At 45.7% G+C, this 25,531-nt stretch overlaps 1 protein-coding gene across 1 annotated transcript in view; it reads left to right on the top strand.

Annotated features, from left to right (window-relative positions):
- The window catches only part of F13A1 (coagulation factor XIII A chain), a 140,398-nt gene extending 122,426 nt beyond the window's left edge, over positions 1 to 17,972 (top strand). Inside the window, exons 14-15 of the mRNA XM_029241675.1 lie at positions 10,213 to 10,349; positions 16,217 to 17,972. Of these exons, the coding sequence (XP_029097508.1) occupies positions 10,213 to 10,349; positions 16,217 to 16,370 (291 nt within the window). The 3' untranslated portion in view covers positions 16,371 to 17,972. The remainder of the gene's footprint in view (positions 1 to 10,212; positions 10,350 to 16,216) is intronic.
- Positions 17,973 to 25,531: the final 7,559 nt, after the last annotated feature.

Raw genomic sequence — 25,531 nt, 5'->3', positions numbered from 1 at the left:
GCGGGAGTCAAATAGACTGCATAAACAGGAGTTGGAGAGGAAGCTAAATGCAGTGAAAGTACAAAAGCACGGTGGCTCAGAGGTCCAGACCACATGGGACACATGTCCCCAGGTTCTAAGAAAACGCTAGAACACTTGGTCCATCTCTCTGAGCCTGGGACTGGCCCACAGCTTACAGAACCTCCCAAGGTCACTATGATGAAGACACAGGATGAGAAGGTGTGAGAGACAAGGGTCAGGAAGGAGGATCCCCCCCACTCCGAGGCAGGAGGGGGAGGGGGTGAGACTGGCACACAGTGCTGACAATGACAGTAGCTATGAGTACTGAGGTCTATGCTATTATGCTTCTCCTGTGCTATCTTATTTAATCCTCATTTCCACCCTACGAGGTGGGCACTATTGTACCCATTTTACAGATGAGAAATCTGAGAGGCCCCGGGAAGGCAGTGCCCTGTAGCATGGTGGTCAAAACACAGGCTCTGGGACCAAACTAGCTGAACTCAAAGCCTGTTTCCTCAACACACTAGCTGTGTAACCCTGGACGCATCACTTACTGTCTCTTAGCTCCTGTTCTCTCAGCTGTTTAACAGAGACCATGGCAAGTCTTACTTCATAGAGCGGTTGTGAGTGTAAAACGAAATAATGGGTACCTAATGCCTAGCTCACGGTCAACGCCGAGTATGTGTTGGTTGTTGGTATTGTCCTTGTTACTGTTCACAAGCCACTTGCCTGTGATCACCTGCCTGATAAGGGAGGGAAGGAAGCTTCTAACCCAGATCTTACTGATTTGGAAGCTAGTACAGGTAAAGGCTCGGCTACGTTGCTCTCACACTGGAACTTTCACCAGAATAGAAGATGGTGACTGCATTTACCGAACAGCCTGGTGTTTCCAGGGAGGAGAGATCACAGGAGCTGGAGTGGAGTGGGGTGTCAAGGACTAACGCTGTAGAACCATAGATGATCCTTGGTGAGTGGATAACATTCAGCCGGTAGAGATGGATGGAGAGACCACTCCAGATGTTAGGGAAAAAAAAACATAAGCAAGGGCAGTGTGGGGAGCAGCTGGAAGCTGCCGCAGCGGGAGTGCAGGCTGGAAGCAGGTGACTAGTGAAGAGAGACCAAGCAAGGCAGCCTGGGGCCACTTTGAGGTGAGGCTAAAAGGTTTGGATGAGAGCTTCCTAAGTGATCTGAGAACAGGGGGGCTTCAGTGGAGATTCTAGAGCATGAATGTAGCATCATTGTCAACTCTGACCTCCCAAGAGTCGGAGCCTCTTGCATTTCTCCCTTCTCTTCAAAGCCTTTGCCCAAAGCACTGTCTCCTGGGAGACCCAGCTCAGCCTGGGGGCTGGAGCTGCCTGAGGGCTAGTTTGCAGCTTTTCTTACCCAGCTCCCTTTCTAGAGCAAATAGACACCAACCTGGACCACGATGGGGCCCGCCTGTCTGGATCCACATCACCGTCAACCAAAGCAGTTAGGCCAGTGGACACGTCCTTACATCCTAAGGACCCAGTCTTGCATCGCATTCGTCCCCGTGAGCACAGATATCGGAACTGGGTTAAATTGTGCTCCCAGTTGACTCATCCCGGCACCCACCACGCATGAGTCACAGTGTGTGATCCTCATATGGAAAACGGCAGGGAGAGGCAGTCATTAAACTTTAATGAGCACACATCTCTTTTCTCAGGCTATCAAAATATTTTGATGAGAAAAGCATATTTTATTAAAATCAGACATAGAATTTGTCTCTGCCTTCCCACGCGTTGATTGTTGTTAAGAGGCTTTAAGTCAGGAAAAGATTCTTCAGCATTTTGATGTTTAAGGCACGGCTATTTGGGGGAGGGGACGGGGGCAACAGAGGGCATTCAGCTGGTCTGCCGGCTAGAGGCTGGTTTGCAGGGGTCGTGGTGTGTGACATGGGGGCAGAGTGCCGGTGGGTTCCTCCCAATCTTGGGGAGCAGTGAAGCTTTCACAGTTTTCACGTCCTCACCCAAGTCAACTAGAGCAGGAACGCCGGGGTGGGGGGAACCCTTACAGCCCCTTCTGTAGAGAAGCCCCCCAGCACAGGGGCTTGGATGGCTGGACCCGGACATCCCGGGTTCCTAATTCTACCTGGGCTGCTCTGGGCTAATTCGTCAACATCTCAGATGTAGAATGGGTCCAGGAATACTGCTGACCTTGTTGGGTTGCTGGGAGGGATAATGGAAATAATCCTTATAAAGAGCTTAACATGGTACCTTGATCACAGTAAGTATGTGATGAAGACCAGCTTCTGTCAGCTTCCATCACGCGGCATAGCCACCACCAAGTCTCCAGACCTTTTCTCCCTTTCCTGCTTCCTCTCATCCTCCTTCTTTCTCCTCTCTCTCTCTCACACACACATCCTCTCTCTCTGAACTTCCCTGTCCCTTTTTGCAAAATAACACACTCATAATACTAGTCCCAATGTTAACTGCAATCATATATAAAACCCAAAGTGGTTAAGGACTAAATCTGGGCCGTTTCTGAGAATGCTTAGCCCCTGCCAGGACCGGTGGCTGCTGGTTGGTGTTTGCTCCCTGCCCGCCCAGTCCTCTCTGTGCTGGGGGTTCTGTAGTCAAGCCCCTGACACTTGCTCAGGGCAGGAGCCGCCCTCTGGCCAATGCTCACCTGGTGGCCTTGAAACCGACCCCTGGGCGTTGAGCACGTGCATTGTTCCCTGTGGGAGCCTCCTGAGAGGGGGTCGGTCCTGAAGAGCCTGGAGGAGACTTGGGGGACAGAGGAGAGGTGGTCACGTGTTCCCCCATGACCTCCTTTCAGTATCTGGGAAAACAACTCCCAGTGCCATTTAAAAGTGCTCGGGTCCCACCGCATCTTTAGTATTATCGTGTAGGACAGTCCTGTAGCCTTTTCAGAACATGATGAGACACCAATAGAACTCATTCTCTCCTATGAATGAGGAACAATTTTGCTAGGAAAAAAATAAAACCACTTTCTATGTATGTGATTTTAAAAAGTTACAGCCACGAACAAACCATAAACCAACAGGTGCCCCTAGATTAAAAAAAGAAAAATCTTTTAAACATTTAAAATAAGAACAGTTGACCGTTGCCAAGATTTTTTTCACACACATTTTAACGCGCCTCCCTGCTTCCGCCACCCCCAGGTTGTGCACAGTCCGCACAAGTGCAGGAGCTGTCCTGGAGTGGCATTAACATGATTTCAACATGCGTTTGCTCATTACTTATCTGTTCTGTTGGCCAAAAGAATTTTTCGGTATTTCTCCATCCCGATGTTTAGTCACTCACTCATTTATTTAATCATTCAACAAAGAGTTATTTGGTGACCAGGGGCACTCCTCTTGTATCGGGCAGTGTAGCCAGGGCCTAGGAAAGGGGGTAATTCCTAGACATCAACCAGCAGAATGTCCTCCCGGCACTCTGGACCTGCAGCAGTGAGGAGAAGGCAGGTCACGTGGGGAAGGTCCCTGCTGCCCCCCCCCCGCCCCGGGTGGTGGCTTCCTCTGGGTGGCTCCACTCCAGACCAGATCCGACACTTGTGGGAGCTGTGCCCACACAGTGGATAATGGAGGGACCAAATCGAGCCCACTCGCCACTCACCAAGCCACGCAGCCTGGCAGGACGCTGCGTCCACTGGAAAAGGGGCTCCCTTTCCTAACTAGCACAGATGCACCGGCGCCGGCTCCACGCCCAGGTCGCTTCGGAATCAAGACACTGTCCTGGCTTTTCTTAAGCACCACCGTGCTGCTGTGTTCTAACTGGAGCCCACCACTCGCCTGAGGTCGAGTGTAAAATCCTCTTCGTCCCTCTTCTGCCCGTGCCCGTGGCAGCCCCAATTTTAACCAGAGAAGAGCAAAGCCGGCAGGGAAGCTGCGGCGGACGCCTGGGCCAATCTCCTCCAACATCCCAGTTCATGTGTTGTTTTACTTTTTAACCGGAGGACAGGTTAAAACTGGGGAACCACCTGAGGAATAGCGAGTGTCCCCAAATGCTTGACAGCCACCAGGTACATGGTGAGACTTAACTGCAGTTTCACTTCATTCTGTGAGAGCCTAAATACCTGCAGCTTTCCATCAAGGCAGAAAATGAACAAAACTCTGTGTCTAATCATCCCGAACCCCAGCCCCTAAACCGTTTCTCCTGCCGTGTTTCCCACCGAGCATGTTTCTCCCTCCGGGCCTCCCGTGGGTTCTCCGTGACTCTGACACGTGTTCCAGTCACCAGGACGCACCCCTGCCGTGTCCACAGCCCTTCAGTGGGAGGCTGGAGCAGGGCACGGGGTGTGGGCTTCTCCACATCTCTTTAGAAAGTGTCAGTGGAGGCCGCCAGCTTCTCTCCTCTGTGCTTCTCGGCTCCGGCACCTGAGAACCCGAATCCACATCACTCCCCACGGGGGAACTTGAGGCTGAGGAAGTCCTCCTGGTCACCCTGGCAGCACTGTCTCCCTCCAAACCTCCATGGCATTTAGGGTCAATAACTGCGATGTTGCAGGTGCTCTGCCAGGTCACTTCACGTACGATGTCACATTGAATCTTCCCAAGAACCTCGTAAGAAACCGAGGCCCAGAGGGTTCAAGTGATCGGCCCGAGGACACACAGCAGTGGTCCCTGGTCTTCGGACCCTGAGTCCAGCATGCTTTCCCCTCAGCGTCCCCCAACCATGGTCACTGTCTTCGTCCTGGCCACCACAGGGGTGCCCTCAGCGCTGCCGTAAGCCATCTGTGGAGAAAATCAAAGTCTGTCTGTGAGGTCCCACCATGAGGCGCTCTGAGCAGGTGAAGTCCACGGACCTGGGGAGGGTCCCAGGCAGGGTACCACCAGCCATGGCTTTACATGCTCGGATAGCTGACTCTCTCTCCATCCTCTGTTGGTCCCGGAGGATGAGGCAGTGGGTTACTCCATTGGCCAGGAAAGCACGTCCCAGACTCTCTGTGAGCGAGGCCTCCACTGGAAGGGGAACATGTCCCCCTCCCTCTCAGCACAGCTGTGGAACAAACTGCATTTGAGAATGAAAACGAAAACCACTGGTAACTGGGGTTCCTAAAACAGGCTCTCTGTGCATTCCTGTTCACACGGAAGCAAAGTAAAACAACAAGAACAGCAAATCTCATCTACCTTGTCGTATGATCACAGAGTACTTGAGCTACTGGCTCTTTTCTTAAAAATGATGTCTCTATCTTTACCCCGAATAGCACATCCTGTAATTATCAAGTAATACAGTGTATCAAGGCCTCAGTCACATTGTCACATTTTACCCTGGCATAGAAATCTGCTTCTTTCCCCACAAAGTCAAAAAGAAGGAGTTGAGTAGTAATATATATGTTTTCAAATTTAGCTCAGAATCGAATTGTAATCACTGTGCTCAACCGGTAGCTTAGTGATGGCCAAAGGTAATACTGCAAATGATTCTTCGGTGGGTTTCAGGAAATAAAGAAGCTATTTTCGGCAGAAAAGGTTACTATTTTTGCCTCTCTGCTGTCAGAGCTGACAGTGTATGTAGTGCTTAAAGATGAAGGCTTTGGAGTCAGAAAGACCTAGATTCATATCTGGGTCCTGCCAACTTACAGGCTCTGTAACCTGGGGATTTTGTTTGTCTTCTAAGTTTTAGTTTCACATCAATAGAATGGGGATAATGTTCATGTCCACTGCCGAGTCCATAGAGGATCAAACAAGATAATGTAAGTGAAAGGATGCCTAAGTAAACACTAAAAGTAATGTGAGTTGCTATTATTGTTATTACTTACCAGAGTCAGCGCAGCGGGTGGTTAAGCAGTGACTCTGGCGCCAGGCTGTCTGCGTCCAAGTCTCGCTTCCCCTACTTGCTGTGTGAACTTGAACAGGTCACTTCACTTCTTTGTGCCTCACTTTCCTCATCTGTAAAATGAATTCTCATAGCGTCTACCTCATAGGGTCGTGAGGATTAAACGAGTTAATATAAGAAAATCCCTTAGCAGCGTCTGTAATGACGGGAATGCCCTAAACCTGCACCTTCCAATATGATAGCCACTAGACACATGTAGATGCTGAGTACCTGAACTGTGGCTAGGACAACTAAGGAACTGAACTTTAATTTAATTCCGTTTTAATTCAGTTAAATTTAAATAGCCCCTTGTGGCTGGTGGCTACCACATTGGACGGTGCAGACTTAGAACATCGCCTGACTGTCGTAAAACCTGACCGTCGTCAAAAAATAATTTGCATTATTTAGTCAAGGCAAACCTAGGCGGGCTAGTGAGAAGCAACTGTGGTGCCGGTGCTGGTGAAGTGGTTTGCAAACAAGCAACTGCTTGTTACCAGCAGTGACCGTAGGGTGGGGAGGAGGGGAAAAACCGTTTTCCACTAATTCGTGGAATCCATGATTGACAGCACTTGAAGTAAGGGCTGTGACGTGAACTAATAAATCATGTGAATTACATTGACAACTAGGTTCATTCTTTCTCAAACTTTTTCCTTCATTTCAGTTTTGATTTTGAATACAGTTATTATGCATGTTATAAAGCGGAAGAGAGCTTCTGATCTCCTAAAAAGTAATTTGCTCCCAAAAGTGTGTGTGTGTGTGTGTGTGTGTGTGTGTGTGTGTGTTTTAGTAACTTTCTTGTTTATCAGAGAAACAGAATACTGATCATTATGGAACAGCATAAAAGACAAGAACTCAGCATGTCAATATCGGTGAAGGGTGTTTAACTTGAAAATGCATCCTATTTTATGTCGGTATAAAAAAAACAGAAATATTTTAAATGGAATATTGAAAAAAATCAAGGTGCAAAAGTATTTGATGTCACTGAGTATGACATATGCTTCATCCTTTTCTCTGGTCCAGGTAATGTCCGGTCTTCTCTATAGTGAACACACACTGCGAATTGCACACCACTTAAATCAACACGTAATATGAAAATACTATGTATAATGCTCCATTTTCCTTGAAAGCGGGAGGAAATACCTCCACTTAAATTGCCTAAGCAGAAGACAGTGATGCTGAGTGCTGGGCAGGCTTTATATTTGGTTTGGTTTGTGTTTCTAAGTTTCGTTATTATCTCAGCAGTCAGGTAAAGGACGTTTAAATCCGGGTGCAGGAGACCAGTGTCAGAAAAGGGACACGAGCCTTTGTTAATTGCAAAAGAAACACTCTACGACCCGAGAAGGGCCCCCTCCTTCAGGCTCCAGTATCAGGGAAGGCTGAGAAGTACTTATATACCCACGCCGGCAGCTAATAACAGAGGTCATATCTGGAAGCAAACTGATTATCTCTGAAGGCCTTAACCCTGGGCCAGCCTTTCAAATACTAAATTCCCCTTATTTCTGCCATCAGTCACCTGGAAGGGTCCACTTTGCTTTCCACAGCAGAAAAATCTTCCTGTAGAGGTAACCTGCCATTACGTAAAGGATCCTTAACTTGGAGCCCATCAGCCCCTTGAGGGCCATGGATAGATATCCCGGGTCTGTAATGAACCCCCTCAAACTACCTGCAAAGTGTATGTATCTTGTATTTGTCACTGTGTTTGTCCATGCGAGGAAGGGTCAGTAGCTATTATCAGATTTTTAAGGGGTTGTCCCCGTAATCTCAATAGCATACCACAAAGAAAGCAGATGACTCCAAAATATTCTTCCCCCAAAATCAAAGTGATCATAGCAAACACTTTCACCAATAGTGTCTCTAAAGCAGTCCCACTTTCTCCAACTTAGACAGCTTTTGTAAATGTTATCTTTATCCTGTATTTTTAGAAACCAAAAAGTGTTCTGAAATTTTTTTCAACTTAGGAAAAATATGTTGGATGCACTTGAGAATTAAACCAAAGATTCTATGTAAAGTATTCTAATAATGCACTTTTATACAGTCATCCCTCGGTATCCATGGGGATTGGTTCCAGGACCCCTGTAGATACCAAAACCCATATCCACAGGTAGAGCATCCACAAATTCAACCAACCTTACATTCTGCTGTGCATGCCAGGTTGAGGACCACTGAGACACATTGCTTGGCATACAATCCATGCTTTGTAGGTGACACCTGCGGTTGTCATGACCATAATCAGTGTCTGCTCCACCCCGACTCCTCTTTCCAGCCCTCCACCCATCCCACCTTAGCGGTTGGAGACTTGAATGTAATGACCATGGAGAATTGGTTGCAATTTTCATTTTTCTTATAGATTTTTTAAATCCCATAGACATAAATTTAGTCATCAACATGTCTTAAAGAGTAAAGCCGCTATTTACAATGGCCAGGACATGGAAGCAACTTAAGTGCCCATCAACAGATGAATGGATAAAGAAGATGTGGCACATATATACAATGGAATATTACTCAGCCATAAAAAGAAATGAAATTGAGTTATTTACAGTGAGATGGATGGACCTATAGACTGTCGTACAGAGTGAAGTAAGTCAGGAAGAGAAAAACAAATACTGTACACTAATGCATATATACAAACTCTAAAAAAAAAAAAAAAGGTTCTGAAGAACCTAGGGGCAGGACAGGAATAAAGACACAGATGTAGAGAATGGACTTGAGGACACGGGGAGGGGGCAGGGTAAGCTGGGACGAAGTGAAAGAGTGGCATGAACATATATATACTATCAAATGTAAAATAGATAGCTAGTGGGAAGCAGCCGCATAGCACAGGGAGATCAGCTCGGTGCTTTGTGACCACCTAGAGGGGTGGGATAGGGAAGGTGGGAAGGAGATGCAAGAGGGAGGAGATATGGGGATATATGTATACGTATAGCTGATTCACTTTGTTATACAGCAGAAACTAACACAGCACTGTAAAGCAATTATACTCCAATAAAGATGTTAAAAAAAATAAAAGAGTAAAGCCATAAGGTTCTAATTCTTAATGCTAGAGCCAATGAGCGAGAATCTTCTTCTCTGGGCAATGGCCTTCCTCTTTCCCTCTATTCATGAGAAAGGCTCATTTCCACATGATTTTTCCTGTGTTATAGACCGCTTAAAAAATAAGGCAGTATAGTGCCTGGGTTGATGTATAGAAAACTCAGCCAACCAATAAATTTCATTTTTAAGCAGTCAACCTAATATAACAAATTTCTACTGGACACCAGCTAGATGCTGGAGTTGAAAGTGGGCTAAAATAAGGTGAATAAAGCAAACTACCCCAAGTATTGCTAATCCAAAAAAGTACGAGCTATAATGTATTGAGCCTTTGTCAATGCGCCATGCATTGTGTTGGCTGCTTTAAATGTGTTAACTCAACCTGCTCCTTTCCTGTGATGGAAGAACTACTGATATTATCTCCTTCCCAAGTTATTTAGAGCTTATACAGACCCATCCATCTGGCATACAAAGCCCCTAGACGAACAAACAAATACTATAGCCCCCTGGTCACTTTCCAGCACGTCGTGTTGGTGTTGGGAAAGCATATAGTCCCAAGTGTGTGGTACATCGTGAACACAGCATAAGAACTAATAATAATAACAACAACAATAATAATAGCATTCTACATAGATTACCCCATAGGAACGCCGGTCCTGTTTCAGAGACAAGAAAACTGAGTCTCAGAAAGGTTGGAAAAGTCACCCAAGGCCCCACTGCTAGTAAGCGTGGGAGCTGTCCTTGAACTCTGGCCACTTTGCCAAATACCCAATACTTCTGACACTTGTGATGGATAAACTCACCACAAAAAGCCTTACAGCCTCCTGGACGCAGGTGCTGTGGCTGCAGAGGAAAAGTCCCTTTTGCCTATTTTAGTGTCCAGATTCCTCTCCTTCAAGTTCAACGGTGAGGCCTCCCTCCTCGGACATATTTCTTTCTAGAGTGCCTCCAAGTAAGAAGGCGCAGGCCCCGTGGAGTGTTTTCTTCCTCTTGAACTCAGAGATCCCTCCTGTCCCGGCAGGAAACTTGAACCCCTTCCAGGAGCAGAGTTCGCCTGGCTGCCCTCACCACGGAAAGCTGCTGCTACACCAGATGCACTTCCACCTCCTGCTGAAAGCCACAGCTGGGGGCCACGGCTGTTCACCTCAATTCTAATTAGGGTGGTTTTCATAATGGGGAAACGAGTGCGATTCTAATTAGTAATTGTCCCATCTTTTTCTCGATAGGTATCCCCCAGTCAAAGCAATAGCCTCGTCGCACTGGTTCCCTTGCCAAAAAGTGGCCATGCTGTAAAACACAAAAAAAGTAAAGAGGGTTAAAGATACAGGGGAGCATAAACAGGCGTTATGTGCTGCTAAGGAACTTCTCTCTCTCCCAATTCACTTCTTAGGTCCATGGCGCTCAGGTAGTCGGTTCTGACGTGGTTGTGACCATTGAGTTCACCAATCCTTTAAAAGAAACTCTGAAAAATATTTGGATTTACCTGGATGGTCCTGGAGTGACGAAACCCATAAGGAAGATGTTCCAGTGAGTGCTGGGAAAGTGGGGAGGTGAGGTGGGGTTGTAGGAAGTTCTGTCTCTCTCCATGTTTTCCAAACTCACATCCAATCCCCAGCGAACATGTCTGAGAAGCTGCTACCTCCAAAAGCACAGCGTTGCTTTGACCAACACTTCCATCATTCAATCCTTAAAACCACCTCAATGGGCTGAGCACTATAATTAGCTCGCTTTGGTGATGGAGGAACTTGAGGCTTTGACAGGTTGACTGGTTTGTCCCAAGTTGTGCATTTTATAGAAGTAAGCCAACATCCAGACGTGGCTGGCTGATTGCAGATCCCGAAGTTCAAGACTTTTGCCGTACTCCTTCCTCGTGTACTCATTCTTCTTGTATTTACGGAGGTATCACGCTGAAAGATATCCCTTTTCTTGAGTCCTTTCTTTCCAACCCCACCTCCAAGATCTTACCAACCGGCTCTCTAGAACTGTTGCTTTCAGTAAAACAAAGGTGAGCCTAGAGAGTTCTAGACTTGGTTCCCTATTCAAGGGACCAATGACCGCCCTGCGCTCTGTAGTAACGTGAATGAAACTCTGCTTCTTCCACACCTCGCGCCATTAGATTGTGCCCTACAGTTCTCAGCTTCTGTGACTTCTACTGACAAAGAGTGTCACCCAACAAGGCAGCCCATTTCGTGTTCAGGTACTTCTAGTCGTTAGAAAACAATTCCACCTTTCAATCCCACCGATGATCCAAACCCCGTCATCTGGACCTGTATACAGAGTAAGGCACATTTGTCTTCCAACTAATGGTTTGCAAATGTTTGCAAAAGCTGTCCAGTCTTCCTTGCGTCTTCTCTGTTCCTACACTGACTTCATTCCCCTCATCCCTAACATGGTTTCCCACATCCTCCAACTTGTCAGTACTCCTCTTAAAGTGTGACACCCAGAATGCATCCCAATCTTTGAGGTTTATTACTCTCATTTCTACCACAAAGAAGTCCCTGTCAGCATCAATCAATCTAGCATATTTCCTGTGGGGTGACCTTCTAAGGTATAAAAAAGGAGGTGCAGGGATTTGGAAACTGCCTTATGACCCAGATATGTTAAGAATCTCCCCAATGCCCTTTATGGGAGCTACCCCGCTCGGAGTCTGTGAGACAAATGCGAGGCCTCTTTCACCCTTTCTGAAGCACCTTTAAAGACAATGTGTGCACTAGGGGCTCGCTGCATTTGTTTGAAACTACAGTGCTCACAGCTTCTGCATCCCATCATTTAAGAGGTACCTGATGCTGGAGGATGCAATAAACAACAGAGAAAATAATTTGAGTGCTTTTTTAAAAAATGCAAAAGCACAAAACATAACAACATTCCTGTGCTAATAGGAGAGCTGCAAGGAAAAAAAAATTAAATTAGAAATCAACCCCAGCTAGAGGGAGAGGTCAGTAGAGCTAGCCCTGCTTTCATCAGAAACGACAGTCTCACTCACCCATTCTCACACCTTCCCACTCGAATCAGATGCAAGAATCGCTCAGGCAAAGTGAAACGCATTTCTTCTTCTGCTGTAGCCAATTTTTCCTCCTCCAAAAAGCCTCATCTGAGGGTACTAGAACCTCCTGCCACTTTGACACCTTGGCTGTGCAAGAATTCCACCTTGATCCCAAACCAATGCAAGGAAGGAGATAATCTGTGTATTAGAAGAAAGATGAGTCCTAGCGCAGTGCAATGACCCACCATTTAGGAGACACAGGGCTCAAAGAGGGTTGAGTGTCCAGGTGCATTTCTTACTGTTAATATCTGACATTGGGGTAGGACAAAGGGGGGTGAACTGGGGAAAGGATGGAAGAGGCCAGTCCCTACACGGTGGACACAAAGCAAATGTCCTGCCCGCACTCTGCCGTTGGCTCTATCGGTAATCACCTTCAACGCATAGGTCTATGGCAGATCAGTAACAGACAGAGAGCCAGGTCCTCAATCTCTTATGGGGATCCAGATCCAGAGGGTGGATCTCTCCAAAGCTAGGGAAGCTTTATTTCTCAGAGACTGTCAAAAATTGGAAATAACTTGACATAGAAAATACTTATGACCTAGGGTGGGCTTGGGACTTCGGAGAGACCACTGGTTTCTCTGTTTCCTCCTGATTCCTCCTCACACCTTCACAGCCCGGATCTGAGCCAGCCAGCACCCACAACCATCTTTTCGGATGGTTGAAACACTGCGGTGTACCCTATACCGCCAAGACCTGATCAAAGAGCGGCAGATCAATGTGACAACTTGGACCCTTAAGAAGTGCAATTCTGTAGAACCAGAACCCTTCACAAGACTGTATTCCTTTCTCAGATCCACGCCTTGAATAGTCAAGGGAGTCTCCACCCCACCTGCCCACCCGAGGGCCCTAGGCATTAGGGGGTCTGGAGCTCCAAGCAGAGGGTCTGGAAGGCGGGAGCTAGCGAGCAGGGGATTGAACGAGGAATAGGTGGTGCCACGTCCACTCCTCAGTCAGGACACAGTCAACTCCGCTCCAAAATGATTTACCTTCCTGCTCTCCCCCCGACCTCACCACACCTTCCTCGGGTGCTCGGAGGTGCTACTCCCACAGACCGGCAGCTGTCCAGCTTCTGCACTTGATACTTCTGCAACATCAAATAATTCATCTTCCAGATTCCTTTTTCTCTTTAAAAAATGATGAGGTTACGTAAGTTATTTTAAGAGAAAAGTTCTCCGACTTTGTGATTTTGTTTTAAAGTTTGAGTCTCTCAAGTAGGACAGAGGGCTAGACACGTGGAGGACAAACCATTGATAGTTGCAGCTTATTGCGGTAATAACCCCCTACGGCCGCTTGTGTTCAAAATGATAAATGGCCGGCGTATCTCGATTGCTCAGCGCATTACTGAGAAACATTTATCACAACGTCTATCCCTGGGAATATAGGATTATTCCAGTATTACTCCACTTTTTTTTTTGAATTTTATTTATTTATTTTTTATACTTCCCTTAGCAAGATGGGGAAATGATGTTTTACTTTCTTTGTGCATGCATTTTTCTGTAGGTAAATGCATACTCAGGCGTGCATGTGTCTCTTCATGTATGAGTATCTCCATTGATGCTCATGAGTGGGCATAGATACATGGATGGATATCATTACGGGGACGCGTTAATGAGTTAGACCAAATAATGAAGTAAGGCTCAGGGTTTACAGTTTCTGTTTGAGGGAGTTGCCTGGACTCTAGGCCGCAGGCCATATCCTTAAGTGGGACAACTCTTTTGCAAAATGTTCTGGATGGATCACTTGCGGAAACCAGGGAAGAAAGAATGAATGGATCAGGGTAAAAACAGCACAGCTACTGAGAAATAAATATCTAAAAACCTATATTCATACTGAAAAGATTATTTAAATTAAGGGTAGAGAATTGTTTCTCTGCATACAAGCCAGAAGAACTTTCCTAAATTACGTTGCAGGGAGTTCAGGCAGAAAATAATGACCACAAAGGTGATGGTGATAATAATAATAGCAAAGCAGCAGCGTATTTAACCACATCTTGCCACGGTTCTAAGCGCAGCACAAATACTAACTCACCCACCCTCTCCACACCCGTCTCAATATTTCATAGTGTCCTTTTACAGGTGAGGAAACCCACAGTGAGCTCAGCGTTTTCCAAACCTTGAATCATAAAAGTAATTTACTGAGTTGGAAAAATACTCCCGTATGTAGGCTCTGGGTGTGCGCTTGTCACATAATTTGGCTTTTCTATAACTCAGTAAGATAATTTATATAGCTTCATTTCTAAAGAACAAAAATTAAGAGCTAATGACAAATTAATTGAGATGTTGAGACTCTCAGAACCAGTGCCTGGAGCAGCCCTAGAGAGAGGAGTCCCCTGGCCTTAGAGGCATTTCCCAATTCACTGGCCACAGATACAAGAGTAAAGGGATTTCTTATTTAGTGGCTAGATTTCTAAGATTTGGAGCCTTTCCCCTATTCATCCCAGAGGATGTACACCTGCAACCAGGTAAAATACGTGTTGTTTTAGTGATCTTTGAGGATATCATGGGACTCTAACTTCATGTACAGTAGGTCAAGCACAGGTGGATAGCCCCATATTTCTCCTTCGCTCTGGCTCTGTCTAAAGTGATGCTGTATGGCCCTGACCTCCAAGGGCAAATGGGGGCTCTTGTAGCTGAGGCCTTTGAACCACTCTAGACTCACCGACAGTCCCCTTCTGTGCCACCCTCCCACCACCGCTCCAGTTCAAAGCCACAGTGCTGCCGTCAGCTCCTTTGGTTCCCAGGCCACCCCGTGGAGCTCGTAGGAAGTGCCCTCCCATCCCCTGAGTCCTCGCTCAAGGGTCTAAGGATCTACCCACCAAATTCCTCTGCACAACACGTTCTTCATTTCTGAGCACCTCTTTGTGTCCCCAGTGTGTGTCTCTGTTCTTCCAGGGTCTGGGCCATCAGGATCTGTGACTGTGGAAGATTCCACAGGCTCCGTAGGACCTCAGAGTCCTCGTCTGTAAAATGGGACAGTCGGATGAAGTGATTTCTAAGTCCTTTCCAATTTTGACATGCTGTGCCCCAATAACCCCATAAAATGAGTCTGGTCCCTTTTATCTCTTTTTAAGACATGCATGGTGGTCTCCATTCAAATCCCTGATGCTTTCCCAGAAAAATGCAGACCAAGGGTTATACACAAAGCTGCCCAGCGCATGCCTGGCCTGAGTCAGAGAGCGGAGACCAGGAATCCTCCAATAACAAGACCTGCAGGAAGCTCTCAACACTGAACAAAAGGGCGTCTGTCTTGTTTGAGAAATCAGGCATATGAAAAAGCAAGCACAGTGGTCGGAAAAGGCATTTCATTGGAGGATACAGGATGAAATCTAGTATAGAGAAGTAGAAAGAGCATGTGCTTTAGAAACAGATAAACTTGGGTCCAAATCTTGCCTTTGCCCATTAACACCTGTGTGACCATGGAAACGTTACCTCCCGTGTTTAATCCCTTCATTTTTCTTAACTAGAAAATTTGTCGAATAGTGTCCACCTCAGGGGACTATCATACATATAAAACCGGCATGTAATCTCCTCCTGAGCTTACATCACATCGGGAGTGGGGAGGGGCGGGGGGGATATGTGAAATACTCCAGAGAAACCTAAATTCTCCACCCTGATTGACTTCGTCATCCATTGGGCTGGGCTTGGCCATGACGCTTAGGAAGACCTCAGAGCATGGCCGCAGGGGACGAGGAAAAGCAGGACCATTGAAGGCCCCACCATCAGGATGGATTAGGGCATCAGCAACAAATGAGTAGCAGCAAGGTATGTGGGCAAGGGACCAAAATCAATTGGTTGAAACAGGATTTTGAATTACAGAGCATGCTGGGTGATGTTCCAGATCCTGGGCCTGGGCACAGGTCTATCCCAAGGGGGTTGACCAGAACCAATTAGAGCGTCAGGACCTCAGTAAAGGCAGCTGGGGGTTCAGAGAGAAGTCTGATGCCAGGAGGGTACTTTAGCCCACAAATGAACCAAGGGAGATCGGTCATGTCCTCAAGGCTACTGTGGAAGCCTGGGGATAAGCTGAAGTTCAGCTGACTCATGGCTGGCCGGGTGCTCAGCTCAGCTCTACCACAAGCTGCATGGACCACGTCCACCACGGCCAGCTGATGCATCCGTGTGGAAGGAACCAGGACCCATGGGGCTGTCTCTGCTTGAGCCTCATCTAGGGGCCTCATTCGGGTGGTCACTGGAAATCAGCCACCCTGGCCCTTCCGTCTTCCAACCACCATCAACCAAAAGAAAGAGAGCCTGTGACCCAGGCAGGGGCCTCGCTGCTTCCTGGTCAAGGTGGGAAACTGGATCTGCCTCTCTGGAGCATAAAACCTTTCCTGTCTCTTCCATCCTTTCAGGGAAATCCAGCCCAACTCCACTGTGAAATGGGAGGAGGTGTGTCGGCCTTGGGTTTCTGGCCCTCGCAAGCTGATGGCCAGCGTGACCAGTGACTCCTTGAGACACGTGTACGGCGAGCTGGACTTGCAGATTCAGAGACGACTGCCTATGTAGATGCACAGGGGCCTGAGATGGGCCCGAGCACTTGGCCTCTTGTAGTCTTGGCTAAGGCAATTCTAATGCAAAAACAGTCAGCTCTTGCTTTAACTTAGCTGTGAAGACCCGGACAGGACTGGTAGAGCCCCAGAGTGGTGATGCCACGTATTTTGAAGACACACTTTTCAGCGTGGCTATTCAATGTGGAAGTTAGTTTTTAATCGCTCCATCTTCCAATGGATTCTGAGCATTAGCTTAAATTAAGCCCTAATTAAGCTCTCATAGGTCATAAGAGTAAAAGTGATCATTTCTCATCTCAGATGGCTGCAGCTCCAAGTACCGGAGGACTTCCCTTAGAAAGGGGATCGGCTCAATACCTGGCCTCACGTAAAACACCTGCCGCTCAGCCTTTTCGGGGTAACGTACTCCCCAAACAGGAGGCCAGCACATGATTTGGGCCCTAGAATTCTATTCCCCTTTCTTGGAATCAGTTTTATCCTCTGTGTCAGAATATTTTTCCCAGGAATTGAGCGCAGCATCATTTTTCTTCTTGGCAAAGCCAGGGAAAGGTCTTTCATCTTGCACCTGCAGCAAAGCTACAGCCTGCCAAGTTTCACAGATTTACCTTGTGAGAAGATGCGGCCCCATATTAACAAATTGCATTTGTGGAGAACTTAATCACCCAAGAGGAGATAAGAAAGCAGGTGCAATACTCAGATCTATTAAATAATGTAGTTTTATAGTGCATTTTACAGGAGTTGTCACGCTGTGGCCTGATTAGCAGGAAACATTAGCCCTAACTTTAACCCTTTGGAGGCTGTAGTACTAGAAAGTAACAAGGCCGACTTGGGACAGTAAGGGTGAGCAATTAGTCTCTTTAATTAGTAATTATACTTCACCTGTCTCTCTGGAAGCATCTCCTTTGCACAATGACACAGGTCCAGATACAGTCTCAGAGATGGAATAAACCCAACAAGTTGGAGAAGCTGGCAGATTTAGTGACCAGACACGTGGAAGGATGGGCAGCCACTAGTTCTCTTGTCCTTCACATCACCCGTGTTGAGACCTCAGCTCGGCACACAGGTGCTACAAGGTAATATGGACTCCACCCTGCAAACTACCAGCGCTACCACACACCCAATGACAGAGGATGCTGACATCATTTGTATTAGGCTCCAAGGTTCCAACAGACAAGGCCATCTGATATTTATTTGCAAGGCTGATTTATTGTCAGAATTACCCATTGATATGCCTAGAATGTGATTTAGGTCAGTAGACTGTGATTCTTAGCAAAAAAAAAAAGAAAGAAAAGAAAGATAGAAAAGAAAAGAAAAGATGAACAGTGAGAAGGAAGCTGGGGAAACGTCCCAATGAAATTCTCTGGTCTCTACAAGCACATTTCTAAGCCTTTGAGACTGTTCCTGAACCTTCAGCACCAGGAATCCATGAGGGTCAGCTGGTCCCCTCTATAGGTACATCATACCTAACTGTACTAGGTAATCTTCCAGCATTTGCCAGGCCTTCCAATACTCCATTCTAAACGGAAATGCATTTAGCTGGACTGTTAAACTGGCTTAATAGAGTATATTCTTATTAACTAGAATGTAATCCAAGCTTAAAATAAAGTTCTGATTGTATTTGCATCTGCACAGAAGTGAACACTTTTACTTTTCGATACAACATGTTACTAACCACAGCTGCCCAAGAAACCACCCTTCTTTAGCAGTAGATAACCCACCCTGGAGAGTGAAACAAGCATCTCTCCTTTAGAGAAAAGGACTCGAATGGGTAATGATGTTATAGTTAGCTTTCCTCACTGCTCTCTCTACATTTTATTAACCTCATGCACCAAAGGAGCAAGTTGGGTTCAAAAATCAGTTTCCAGAAACTGCAAAATCTCTGTAGATACTTTTTCATGAATAATGCCATGAATCATTATGGTGACTCAGTGGACAAGCCAGCAGGAATACCTATCATAACGGACACCTTTTGTGGTCTTAGAACAGAGATGGGAAATATATGACAGATATGTATCAGAGGTCCTATATTCATGGCAGACATCACTGAACAATTGCACCTTAGGTAGGGCCTCAGGATCCTTCTGCACACAGTGCTCCAAGCAGCTATTACCAATTGATAAGGAGTGTTGGCACTCAGAATAAAACCTGTTCGCCATACCTACCTCAGAGCCAGCCCATCCCCTTTGACAGCTGGGACTCTACACTGTGTAATAATGCTGTGGCTCTAAAAATCATATCTTAGCACTGGTAACAAGCAGCGTACCTCAGATAGCAGCAGAGACTCTAAATCCCAGTTTTTGCCTGTTATAGTCCTCTATTCTTTTTTTTTTGCAGTACGCGGGCCTCTCACCGTTGTGGCCTTTCCCGTTGCGGAGCACAGGCTCCGGATGCGCAGGCTCAGCGGCCATGGCTCACGGGCCCAGCTGCTCTGCGGCATGTGGGATCCTCCCGGACCGGGGCACGAACCCGCGTCCCCCGCATCGGCAGGCGGACTCTCAACCACGGCGCCACCAGGGAAGCCCAGTCCTCTATTCTTTGAATGAATCCTTATTTGTGTTTATAGCTTCGATGACTAAAGAGGGGTAACAATACTTTTATTTTCACAAGGTTCTTCTGGGAGTATATCAAGCAAGACTTAACAACACATGCAAAACTGTAGATAGATAGATAGATAGATAGAGAGATGGTTGAGTGAGAAAGAGAGAAATGAGAGAGATTGTATGAATATGGTTGTGTTTCAAATAATTTTACTGTATCAACCCTTTAAAAAAGTAAATATTATTATTTCCAACCTGTTGATGAGAAGCTAAAAAGGCCTAGGAAGCCATGCATGGAGGCAAACCAGGCTGGGGTGGGAGCAGGCAGTGAAATCAGCCTCAGCTTTACTGTACACTCTTTAAATCTCATTTTATCTCCCAGAGTTTTAAGAATACTGGATTAAAACCAACTCAAAACTCTTTGAAGAGTTGCAGTATAACAACAAATAAAAAATGCACAAATTTATAATAGGAATATGAGGTGAAAACGAGTTTGTGCTACACTCACTGGCAATCAAAAGTCACAAAGTTCCAGGTGTAAAGTTATCATTGATGAACATCCTTCCAATGTTATTTTAAAATAGTCCACCCAGTCATCCATGTATTCATCTTTTCTACCTCCAGCCGTCCTCCCACCATCCAGCCTGCCAACATTCCAACCACCTGTCCATCCTTTATTCCAACCATCCATTTAACCATCCTTCACTCATTAATTATTGTATGCAAGCATGAATTCAACAAGTATTTATTGAACAGTAAGCATCATACTAGAGATTCAAAGATAAAAAGCCCATGGTCCCTAACCAGAGAGAGTTCACAACGCCAGATGGGAAGCCAGAGAGAGAAATAGATGAAATATGTATGAAGTATATATTTATCAATCTGTAATTAGATGGGGATAGGTATGTTAATAGAGGTATATATCTAGAGTACCACGGGAATAAAGAGATAAAGATGCCTGAGAAACATCCCCTAGTACCTCCAAGAATAACGGAGAAAAGATTTAAGTTGCATCTTGAAAAATCAAAAGGAAAGGAGGTAAGTTGGAGAACATTAGACAGAGAAGAGCTCGGGTAACAGCCTAGATGAGGGAAAGAGGACGACCCTTCTTGGGAACTGCAGTTACCTTGGTCTGGGGGGATGGTGAGCATCCAGCAAGGAGAGGCAGCACTCTTTGTAGTCACATCCTAATGACTCATGGGATCATTCATTAGAAAGTTGCTACAGAGATTTTAGCCACAGAAGTGCAGGTGTGAGTCAGAGTTGGAGCACTTCCAGGAACTAGACTTTGTTCCTTGTAGGCTGTGTTGTGGAGAAAGGCTAGAAGAAGTTGCTGATCAAAAACTGGATCCAGGGCTTCCCTGGTGGCGCAGTGGTTGAGAGTCCGCCTGCCGATGCAGCGGACGTGGGTTCGTGCCCCGGTCCGGGAAGATCCCACATGCCGCGGAGCGGCTGGGCCCGTGAGCCATGGCCGCTGAGCCTGCGCGTCCGGAGCCTGTGCTCCGCAACGGGAGAGGCCACAGCAGTGAGAGGCCCGCGTACCGCAAAAAAAAAAAAGAAAAAAAGAAAAAACTGGATTCAGAGCTAAAAACTACGGTGGGTCCAGGAGGGACAAGCAAGTATGGGGTAGAATACCCATTCAGATCAGGAAGGAGGGTAGACGACGGGGCGTGGCTACGTTTGGGTTCAGGGACGGGAAATGAGGTGTACTAGGGCCCAAGTGGATACAGTGGGAAAGGAAGTGTGTCAGGGGAGCCATCCATCTCACAAATGGATCCAAGTGTGTGACAGGCAAGTTCCTAGACGCTAAAATTTGAGCATCCCCACTACCAGGGGCAGGGACTGCTAGAGGCCCAGGATCTTGCCCCCTAGGGCCGTGCTCACCTCTGTCCTAAAGGCAAAGCTGTACCCACGAGAGCCCACTGCTTCCAGAGACACTCCTTCCCCTCAGGACAAGCTTCCCTCTGCTCTCAGCACCTCAGCTCAGTTCGACTCAGTTTTACCCCCATAAGCCTCTACAGAGGAATGAAAACAAGAAAACCACATCAGCATCTTCTTGAATGTGTCTGTCAGAAATCACTCTATAAAAACAAACACATAAATAAGTGAGAAGGGGGGGGGGAAAAAAGCACCTCGGTTGCAGCAAGAAAAGTTACTAGGAAATTTTGTTCACCTCAATTGCCAGGAGTTTGGGAACATCTTCTAGCTTCAGAGACAATGGACATTTTTAAAAGATGCTTGATAAGTTTGCTGCTAATACAACTCATGAACTCCCGTTAATTTTCACACTAATCGTGTTTCTAGGACTTCAGTAATTATCTAAGCAATGTTTCACCACCCTGAAACTAATTCAGACATAAGGGGTCCTAATGACTACTTCCTATTGGTAAAAGCAAGTGCCTGTAACACAAAAGGGCGCTCTTTTCTCTTCTTTCGGGTTTGAGCAAGTTTAGGCGGTGGGGATGTACAGCATGAAAAAATTACAATCAGAATTTGTTATCTTATGACGGTAGAATATAAATAACCATAAAATCATTGTCACTCCTTCCACTGAGAGATGGGATCCACCTTTCCTGCCCTCCCCTTGAACTAGGTTGACCCTCCTGTCACTTTGACCGATGGAATGTGGTAGAAACAACTCTATCAGTTCTCAGACCCAGGGAGACGGGTGGCTTTCACTTCTTGTCTCTTGAAATCCTCTCCATGGAAGTCCTGAGCTTCTATGTGAAAGTTCAGCTTCTTTGAGTCTGCCATACTGGAGAAGCCACATGGAGATGCTCTGGTCGACCATCCTAGCTGAGCTCAGCTTTCCAGCTGCCTCTCCAAGGTGCCAGACATGATAACAAAGCCATCATAGCTTAAAAGGAAGAATTAAAGGAACTGGCAATATTTAAACTATTAGACTTGGGAGGACACATGTTAGATCTCTTCAAATGTGTGGAGATTAAAGTTAACAACAAACTTTATATCTCTGTATCTCTGTATATTTTTTGGATATAGGAAAGATAAAGTTCAAAACACTGAGCATCTCCTTCAAGCAGGAAGAACATTAATCAGTAAGTTGGTCTCCTTTCTGAGACTTCTGGGCTAAGTGCTCTGGTTATATCTTACTGCATTGCAGGTGACCTTGACTTTGAAGCTATGATTTTTCTAGGCCTTTCCTCACCTGCGTCTCCATCAATATTTGGTTAGATACCACTAGGGATAACTTGAAGATGAGAGAGAAGACACAACAATGAAGGATGGCATTGCTCTTTCACAAAAACTTAGGAAATAGGACCATTCCATCGAGAACCTCGAAGAGATGTCAGTTCCCCTAACACCCCACCAATCCAGCTTTCCAATGAAGTACCAGGGGACAGTTAACGAGTGTGGTCACAAACCTACATGCCATTGTTTCTCCCTGAATGTCTTAAAATGCCTTGATTTACCCACAGGTCAACTCTGATTTACCTCTAACTATGTGAAACAAAATGAAATAAAGTTAAGTTATTTTTATGTTAGCTGTACCTAAACCCAAATTTTATGGCCACTGCTACAGGTAAGCAGCCTAACAGCCTAATAAAGATTTGTTGGAAATTAGCCATGAACATAGGAAATGTCACTCTCCTGCCACAGTTGATGGCAGTGACCCTAGACCAGTCTTGCCCTCTAGAAACGTGTCCTGAGTACTCACCAGTGGTCATAATGAGTTGCCCCATCCACAGAGCTGGGGATGAACCCTTGCAGTTCTGTACCTGTTGTCCTACGAGTCAGGAGTAGTGGGGGAACACAGGGTCAATAAACGATGTACTCCCTATACTCAGAAAGAAAAAAAAGCACCATCCAAAACCCACAGAAGAGCCATATTCAGGCAAGTCCTCCACGTCTGTGGCAGGATGCACTGGAGATCCTTGCCACGCTCACCAGCCCAGACACCTCCACTTCCTCAGAAAGCCGAGGGCATCTGCTTTGCCAGTCTATACCTTCCCCCAGAAAAGTTTCCTCAACTTATAAGAACATGTCCTTATATTATGAACCATGGCATTTAATATGGATTTTGAATATTTTCCTACCATAATGACATCTTTATTCTCCTACTCTTAACGACATTTTATCATTTGCTTCTCCTTTACTGTTTCCGGGGCTAGTTTCTTATGGCTAACATTACCCATATTTCAGATTTGGACGTCTGTATCTTCCAGGGATTTTTAAGTGACAAGTTCACACTCCCACCAAGTGTTTCCGTACTCAAACCAGGCCTGCCCAGGCTCGAGTGCCCACGGTACTTGCCTGCTGCTGCCAAACCTGATTTTCTCTATGCTGCTTTTATTATGGACACAAGGCCGAGCTCACGAGTATTATTCTTTTTCTTGGCTATAACCATGAATTCAAAAAATATGACTCTAATAAAGAAATCTGTTTTTCATGCAGATCATTAAAAGAAAAGCTAGGTATCTTCAATGATATCCCAACTATCATTATCGAGTATACAATGCTAAAAACTCATATAGATCAACAAAGTGTTGTTATGACATAGAATTGAAAACTAGGTGTAATCCAAGAAAAACACTGTCTATGATGAAAAACAATAGGCTTCAGTGATCTCCTCGCCAGCAATGTTAAGCAGAAAATGAAGCCGTTATCTGGGAAATCTAAGCTAGAAAAAACAAAGCCAGAGCTCACCTAAGTAACCTAAATATTGAAAACATAATATAAAAGTGTTCCACTTCAACCATTTCTTTCCTTTAATCCTGGTCATCTCCTAAGAAATCTAATTTAAGGACAACCATGGTATCTACGTATTCTCAGTAGCGCTTAATATTTTGTCCTATTAGTGCTTGATACACATAAAGTAATAATACATAATGAAGTCCTGTCTGTATATTGCTTTTTGAAAATTAAAACATCAGATAATTAGGTATGCAAAAGGTTACCTTTGCTGTTATTATTCTTCTTATTAGTATTATTACCAATAAAATATGCCATTAAAATCCCACGGCCTACTTGGCCCCATGCTGAATTGAGAAGCAGCAGAGTCCTGCCGAAACAGTGAGATAAAAAGCTTGGCCTTGGGCACTGCTGGCTAGAGTGTAAATTGGTACAACGCCTTTGGAAAGCTGTTTGCCAGTGTCTACTGAATCTGAATACATGCTGGGACCCAGTAATGCCACTCCCAGATATATATCCAACAGAAATATGATGCATATATTCACCAAAAGATGAGTGTTCCAAAATGTTCATAGCATTCGAAATAACCAAAAACTTCAGCAATCCAGGCATGGCTTAGCCGGTTGCTCTGGTTCAAGATTGGCTGCCGTCAAAGTGAGCCGGGGCTGAGGTCTCATCTGAAGGCTCAACTGAGAGGCTCTGCCTTCGAGCTCATCTGTGGGCTCCTCACAAATGCTGGCCTGAGGGCCTCAGTTCCTCACTGGCTGTTGGCTGAGGCCTCTCCTAGTTCCTTGTCCTGCTGGCCTCTCCATAGGGCAGCTCACAACCTGACATCTGGCTTCCACCATAATGAGAAAGCAAGAGAACAAGACAGGAACCAAACTCTTTTTGTAACCTAACCTCAGGAGTGACACCCCATCATTTTTGTCACATCCATGAAACGTGAGTCACTGGGTCCAGCCTAAGGTCAAGGGGAAGGAATCACACAGAGTTGAACATTAGGAGGCAGGGATCATTGGGGCTAATCTTAGTTATGCCTCAATAAAATTTATGTTAAAAAAACTATTCTTAGAACTGCCAAGTGAAGTCACAGTGTCTGGCTACACAAGATTTTTTAGTTTTGTGCTGTCCTTCTTTGGCCTAAGAAGCTGTCCATGAATACTTCTTGAGTTCTAATTCAGTTTTTCTGGGCTTTTTCCTGCTTAACAGAAGACATCAAGCTTCAGGATTTATTTCTTGACAGACCACCATTTGATCAGACCCAAATGAGCATCTTTTATTTTAATTTAATTTTTAAAATTTTTTGGCCACACCATGTGGCATGGGGGATCTTAGTTCCCCAACCAGGGATTGAACCCACGCTCCCTGCAGTAGAAGCACAGAGTCTTAACCACTGGACCGCCAGGGAATTCCCCCAAATGAGCATCTTTGACCTGCTTGCTCATCTCCTTCTCCAGCTAAGAAGGCAAAACCTGGATGCCAGAGACAGGGGAACTGCTATTTTCACTTCAATATCACATTACAGACACAGCTTAGAAAAGAACCTGGAAAACCAACACCCTTCGCAGTTAATATTCATACCACCTCAATTGGGGTTCATGTCATCGTACGCAAAAGCCAACAAATACAGTAGAGATTGTATGGCAAACTGTATGTTAACATGTGGGAAATGAATAACCTTTAAGCTTAAAGTAGGTTATCTCTTTCCATCTCTGTTGTGCCTTGGCACGGCTTCCCTGACAATTCCTACCAAATGTTGAAAGAAGTTGTAGTATCTGGCTGACCCATCACGATGATTTCCTTTGCCAAAAATGACTAACAGTTTCAAATGATTAAAATAGATCCCATTTAGGCAGCTCTCCACTTTTCCTCTTGTAAAAAGAGCCCTGTGGCTCTGGTGCATACATCACTGTGTACCTCGTGCTGAATAATCTGTCAATAGGCATTGCTGAATGAATGAATGATCACAATG

This window comes from Monodon monoceros, unplaced genomic scaffold (genome assembly GCF_005190385.1).
Source record: "Monodon monoceros isolate NGI ecotype Baffin Bay Population unplaced genomic scaffold, NGI_Narwhal_1 Super_Scaffold_3, whole genome shotgun sequence".
NCBI classification, from domain to species: domain Eukaryota; kingdom Metazoa; phylum Chordata; class Mammalia; order Artiodactyla; family Monodontidae; genus Monodon; species Monodon monoceros.
This window is presented reverse-complemented; position numbering and strand designations above follow the sequence as displayed.